The sequence below is a fragment of the Lolium rigidum genome, chromosome 4 (assembly GCF_022539505.1).
Source record: "Lolium rigidum isolate FL_2022 chromosome 4, APGP_CSIRO_Lrig_0.1, whole genome shotgun sequence".
In the NCBI taxonomy this organism is placed as follows: domain Eukaryota; kingdom Viridiplantae; phylum Streptophyta; class Magnoliopsida; order Poales; family Poaceae; genus Lolium; species Lolium rigidum.
In genome coordinates, this window is record NC_061511.1 from 5,638,937 (window position 1) to 5,645,957 (window position 7,021).

A 7,021-nucleotide genomic window follows, 5' to 3' on the forward strand; every position below is an offset into this window, starting at 1 on the left:
TACTACCATCTACTAGATTAGATCTTGGCTTGTTATTCGTTCTTGCGGTAGGAAATTTTTGTTTTCTATGCTACAAATCCCTACATCTTCAACCTCTAGCAGATAGTGGACATGATCATGTGCGAGTTGAGCTTTCTTCCTTGTCTCTGATTCTTCCTTGTTCCTTGCATGCTTTCTGTTCGACAGTTTGGTTGTATGAACTCGTGTGTAAGTTGATCGTGTTGTCTAAGCTGAATTATATGGAGGATTTGGTTAAGTTAGTGGCGATCCATCTGTTCGTTTTTTAGCTTTAGTTCATATACAGTTGAATCCAAAACCCTTGTTAATACAATTGTGAATCTCGTGCTATACTTATGTAATCTAATCCATGTGGACACGATAAAACTCTTCTTACCCACTAAATCATGCAGAAGTGTTATCGTCGCCTGGTCGAAGATCTTGGATTTCATCCTCGAGAAAGTCTGAGTTTCCAAAACAATGGCTTTCGCTAGGCCATTGCCAGGTACAACAAATGAATGCCAAACCTTGGGTTTTCATCCTGAAAATCGTAACTCGGTACTCGAGGAACACCACCAAGAATGCAGTCCACTTGTGTCATCACCCTCGCTTGCCAAGGCTGCTGATGCAAGTCACCAAATATCGGACACACAGGGAGAACATATGTCGCATTGTCTTCATCGCAACCAGTACGCTCTCCACCATTACCAGCCTCCGATCGCAACCACCATGAGTTTCTCCTCCTCTGCCAGTTTCATGAAAATGTATATTAAGACATGTCCCATAGCACCGACAAAGAGGGAAAAACTTCGCGCCTCGCCCAAATAAAGCCACACTGGCTGAAGAAAAGGCGTGCGTGACCATATTGGTTCCGCTCTAGATATGGAGTAGCGCATTGCGCCAAACTATGGAAATCTCCGAGAGAAAGATTGGAACTCGTCGGCGGCCAGACCAAGGAGGCCGACATCAAGAAGATAGGTGACTTGTCACAAGAAGAACACTAGAGTCAAACCACCATTATTAGATCCAAGCCAGCAGCCCCCACATCACATGCGGGTTCTCTTCGGGATCGTCCGCCCCAATCCCTACTGGAAGCCCGAAGGGTCGGATGGCAACGAAGAAGGAAACCCATGAGGCCCGAAGCCTGATGACGTCAAGCACGCTGGAGATGAGCAACCACCACGTCGTCAATGCGGGGTTGCGCTTCCACGCCACCGCCACAAGACCACGCCATTGTGCTCCTTGCCTAGTGCCGCGTCCCGGCCGGCAAATGCGACGCATGCCGCGCCATCAGCCATGGGAAGACCACCACCATCTCCCACGGCCGCCACCCCGACTCACTTTGCCGCTATGACCACGATGTTCGGGGCGACGCATCCATGAACCGAAGGGCTCCCCACGGGGGAGAAGATTCTACATGAGAAAACCGCCCCTCCACGACCATCGACCGGAGGGCTTTGACCGCCGCATCCTCTGGCGGAAGTGGGGGACACGAGAGAGGAGGATCTTGGGGCGGTGGCAGCTAGGGTTCCGCCCGAGCCACTCCCTTGAAGAGAGACTCGAGGGTCGGAGAGATGGCGATACTTCAACATTTTGAGAAATGATTTGTTTTAATTTTTTTCCTCTAAAAATACAGAGTTTGTGTCTAGATGCATTGATAGAAAGAAAACATTTTACAAGGGGAAGAACAAAGACCGGCCACTGAACCATAGCACATAAAGTGGAAGGACTTCACAGTTCCTCTTGTATACATTTTATCCTCTTTAGTTAGTATATTTCCTGTGTGGAAACAATCATATAACGAGCTAACTGACGTAGAATAAGACTGAACTAAATCTTTTGTCACCACAATTCTAAAGAAATCGCGTAATCCAATTAATTTTGATTAGTGTCCACCGTTGCAACTTGACATTGATATTGAATTGAACATCATGTGCATCATTAATCTGATCGTTCAGAACTATCTTCTCGATTGTGATGTTACTATACTATCATACCACAAATGTCCAAGATATACCGAATTACATATTGATAATTCTGCAGCTTGTCCTCAAAGCCTGAATTACGCAAAATACTATGTTAATGACGTAGATAATGACATCAAAGCCTTCAAGAGGAAAAGGTCAAACTTCCCATGTTCTACTTAAACAGAAATACAGGGGAATGGATATAAGAAGTACCTGGGGATAAGCTTTCTTTGATAGTCAGGAGAGAGGATCACCTTAGAAGAGGTGTGGTGTAGTTCTGGCGGACGACTTTACTTATCGGGGTATAATCTCAAGCTATACCCTAGCTGGTAAATGAGCACCTCATTAGAAGTCTAATTTTGCATTAGTTACACGATTGCACATAAAGTAGAAGGGCTAGAAACTTTTTCTTGTATGCATTTTCACCTCTTGAGTTCTATTTCTTGTGTTAAAAACGATTCTATAACGACTTGAACTGCTACAAAAAAAAAGTGAACTAAGTCTTTGGTAAACCCAATGCTATCGCTGGCTTAATCCAAAAAATACTACTACCTCTGTATGTCAAAAATTTAAAAATTGGATGTATCTAGACACTATTTAGTGTATAGATACATTCAAATTTAAAAAAATCCAAAACATCTATTTATAGACGGAGGGAGTAGTATTAATTAGAGTCCATCATTGAAACTTGACATTGAATTGGACATCATGCACGTCACTAATCAGATCCTTCAAACACCATGCCCTACTCTACTATATCTTTCTACACATGTCCAGTATATGCTCAATTGAATATTGTTATGTATCTTGTCCTCCAAGCCTGGAATAATACAGAAATGCCATGCTGATGACGTAGATAGTGACGTCAATGGCTTCCAGAGGAAAAGGTCAAACTTCCCATGTTCTACTTAAACTTAAATACGGAGAAATGGAGACAAAAAGTATCTGGTAGAGGATCAAACTTTGTTGTGCAGTCAGGAGAGGATCACATCTTAACGGTGGTAAAGTTTGTCCAAGTCAATGGTGCCGGTAATTTTTTTTTTTTTTTTTTTTTTTTTTGAAACGGAGGCAAAGCTTTGCCCCATCCATTCATTAAGAAGAAGGTGCCCGGTTTTTAGGAGAAAACCGGGCAAAAACCAACAACAACAGTGCCAGAGCACACCCATAACCACACACACGCCGCCAGAAGGGCACATCCAGCCATCCTGGCTACCCACAAAAGCTAAGAAGCTCAAGTCGGTCTATGCCAAACAGATGGCTCATCGAGGAGAGACCGGCAGCTCCGCTTCTAACGACGACCCTCGGAGAGGAGATGCGCAAGACAAGCGTCGAATAGGACCTTCACCGGACCGCCCCTCGAAGGTCATCGTACACCGCCCGAGGGTGGCTTCGACTTCACAGCAAGGAGAGACCACCACGAAGACATTCGAACACGCCGGAACGGAGCCGACTAACATGACCTTGCCGCAACCAAACCTTAGTCACCACCATCATCGTTGCCTCTCAAGCCTCCACCCGGAACACCCGCATCTACGGTTGACGTCCTGCCAACCCAGATGCTCTGTGTGTCGAGGCCGCCGGAGGGCGCGAAAGGGATCACCAACCTCAAGACGACGCCCTCAAGAGGGGACACGACGAAGAATCGACGCCGTCGTCCAATCCCGCAGGATCTAGGCTTTCACCCGAAGATGTGAACCCGAGGCAGCGAAGGTCGTAGAGCTCCACGACCGCCCCCCAAGAAGGACGGCGACATCCGCAGACGCCGCGCGGTCAGGCTTTCGCCCGGAGCAAACGAACCACCACACCCTCACGCGACCGGACAGCGAGACGAAGACCGAAAACGCTGCCAGCCCGCACTCCGCAGACACACCTCATGTGCAGAAGCGGCGCCACCGCCGCACACAAGCCACCACCTCCACCAGACCAAGGAGCTCCGCGAGCTCCGCTGCCACCACCCGCACCACGCGGGGCTGAAGAGCCGAGTCGCACCATTACTGCCGATCAAGCTCGCCGAGAAGAGCTCCGCGGGCGCCGCCAACCGCCACAGAGAGGGAGCTTCGACGGACGCCAACACAGGGGTCCAAGACCGAGCCGTCGGCCGCAGCAGTGCGAGCTCCCCGGTCCAGCCGCTATGCCGCCCTCGCAGTCACATCGGCCGCCACGCCGCCGGCCACCACGCTGGCAGCCAGAGCCACCCATCCCGGGGCCGCCGCCCCGGCGTCCACCTGCCCAAGCAGCAGCTCAAGCCGTTGCAGCTGCGCCAGCCTCGCAGATGGCTCCAATGTCAAGTTACTTAATACAAAAGCTTGACATAATCAGAAAAACAAACTAAAATAATCCGCATACAACCAAACAAACTGTACCATTGCGACGGAGCATCCTCTGCGTGTATATATACCCGTATTCCCCTCCGTCCCTAACAGCCCAACACCAACAGCTGGAGATCCGAAACAAGTTCCTACCAGAAATGGCCGGCGGAGGAAGCAAGGAAGTGAAGCTGCTGGGCATGTGGGCGAGCCCTTTCGTCCTGCGAGCGCAGCTCGCGCTCAGCCTCAAGGGCATCAGCTACGAGTACGTGGAGGAGGACCTCAAGAGCAAGAGCGAGCAGCTCCTCACATCCAACCCCGTGCACAAGGCGGTGCCGGTGCTGATCCACGGCGGCAAGCCCGTCTGCGAGTCGTTGGTCATCCTGCAATACATAGACGAGGCCTTCGCCGGCATCGGCCCCTCTCTCCTCCCGGAGGATCCCCATGACCGCGCCGTTGCTCGCTTCTGGGCATCTTACATCGACGACAAGGTAATTGTATACAGTACTAGTATATTATCCACGTCTGTCGATGGTTTCAGCGTGTTGTTGATGGTTTCATCGGCGCGGTTTTCTGATATTTGCAGCTGGTGAAAGCGTCGACCCAGGCGTCGAGGGGCAAGACGGAGGAGGAGAAGGAGGAGGGGAAGAAGCAGGCGGCGGCCGCGGTGGAGACCCTGGAGGAAGCCCTGAAGGAGTGCTCCAAGGGGAAACCATTCTTCGGTGGCGACAACGCTGGGTATGTGGATGTCGTGCTCGGTGGCCTCCTCGCATGGGCTCGCGCGGGCGATTTGATGAAGGGCGTCAAGACCTTCGACCCCGCCACGACTCCGCTCCTGGCCGCGTGGGCGGACAGCTTCGGCGCGTTGGACGCGGTCGAGGCAGTCATGCCGGAGGTCGGCAAGCTAGTTGAGTTTGCCATGGTGATGCATGCTCACGCCGCGGCCGCGGCAGCCGCCGCCGCAACTAACTAAAGAGGTGTTGCTCTGGTTTGTATGCAGCTCTGCTTGATAGTGTGCCGAACAATCAGAGATGCCTGTGTTTATGTTTGTTTTTGTCAACCTTATGTATGGACACTTCGTCATTACCGGGACATGTGGATCAGAACTAAACTTGTTTCTGTTGAGGAGTTTATTTTTTCGTTGCTTTCTAATGGATAGTGCTGGGCGTCCCCCGGGGGATTAGATTTCCCAGCCCCGGGTCCCCAGCCGTCGGATCGGCCATCTTGAACGGTCAGATCTGGTTTTACTGGATGCAGCAAAAAAACACCTTCCGGCAGCAAAAAATAACCCGCTTTTGCTACGTTGTAGCAAAAAACGGTTCAGCCACGAAATCAAATAAAAAGGCTAAGCTCGCCGGAGACTCGCCGGAGACCTCGCCGGAGAGCTTGTAGCAAAAAAAGTTATGCTATTGTAGCAAAAACAGATATCGTCGAAGACATCGACGAGAAAGTCGCCGGAGACCCGTATCAAACATATTGTACAATTGTAGCAAAACCACAGAAAAAATTGTAGCAAAAAAAAATACTAACTCAGCAAAACTTTCCGCCCAAGACAGCAACACCTGATACCTAATGTAGCAAAAACGACCTCCGTTGGTAGCAAACCCGGCTTCCGCCAGTAGAAATGTCGGAGGCCTAAGGTAGGTAACAAAGCCTGCCTTCGCTGGTAGCAACATCGAAGGCTCTAAGGCAGCAAACTCCCACAAATTCGCCAAAAATATTCTTTGTATTCTAGCACTGCTTGCGCCTCCATCTAGCACTGATCTGGATGCGCGGGTTTGGGCTGGCCTCCATCTCCGGCCTGCAGCATGCAGGGCGAGCACCATATGTCCCCAACATCTCAACGACGGGGAGAGGTGGAGCTCTCTGCACCTCATGGCTACGTGCGGCGGCGCCCACAGGGTGGCTGGGGCGGGGCGGCGGTTTGAGCTCATCGGCGGTTCAGAAGGTTGAGGAGGACGACCGCCGGCTGGACCGGCGAAATCTCGAGTCGTCTCGTCGCGGGCGGAGCGCCCATATTCCAAGCGCTCCATGGCGTCGATGATTGGGTGGAACCGTCAGGGGCTTGCAGCACCACCACCGTAGGAGGCGGCCGGCAGCGCTCCATGGGGGACGGCCGGCGAGGGCGCGGCGGCTACAGGAGGAGGAGGTTGGGGGAGGCGGCGGGCGCGAGCAGGGGAAACAGAGCTTGGCTTGGGCGCCGACGAGGCGGGGGAGTAGCGAGGAAGGCGGCCGGCGACGAGGTTGCTACCGGCGCGAGGCCAGGATAAGCGGCGGCGGCGGCGGCCAGCCAGGGGAGGCCACCGGCGAGGAACACGATGCGGATGAGGATGGAAAACGAGCGGAGAAAGGAGATAAGGAGAGCAGCGCGTGGTGGGACCAGCAATTTCTGTGGCCATGTGAGGGGGCACGTGTCGCCAGAGCGACCCGGGGGATGGAGAGACGTGATCCCCCGGGGGCATAGGATCATTTTCCTTTATTAATTTGAAAAGCAATTACACCCACCATCTGCATAATCAGGATGCACACAGCCGTTTATATGTCTCCAGTCAAAAGTCTGAAAATAAAAACTAGGCGAATTACATATTGAAGCGATGAATCATAAGACGCCTAAGGTGTGGGTGGAGGTTCAATCCGTAGACTATACTGCCATCTATGTAGGGAAAAAGTATCCCTCGCCGTAGCCTCCAATCGTGTACAGATCTCCGTAAACAGGTCTTGGTTCTCCACTCGCTGAAGAGGTAACCACAA

General features: G+C 51.6%; 1 protein-coding gene across 1 annotated transcript; it reads left to right on the forward strand.

The window, feature by feature from the left end:
- The first annotated feature begins 4,401 nt into the window (after positions 1–4,401).
- Positions 4,402–5,296, forward strand: LOC124708174 (probable glutathione S-transferase GSTU6). The gene is made up of 2 exons (XM_047239864.1): positions 4,402–4,761; positions 4,857–5,296. The coding sequence occupies exons 1-2, from the start codon at positions 4,432–4,434 to the stop codon at positions 5,241–5,243; spliced, it is 717 nt and encodes a 238-aa protein (XP_047095820.1). The 5' UTR covers positions 4,402–4,431; the 3' UTR covers positions 5,244–5,296.
- The last annotated feature ends 1,725 nt before the right edge of the window (positions 5,297–7,021 follow it).

Coding starts and splice junctions, on each gene's coding strand:
- LOC124708174 (XM_047239864.1), top strand. CDS start 4,432: ATGGCCGGCGGAGGAAGCAAGGAAGTGAAGCTGCTGGGCATGTGGGCG. Junction 4,762..4,856: donor CATCTTACATCGACGACAAG/GTAATTGTATAC, acceptor TGATATTTGCAG/CTGGTGAAAGCGTCGACCCA.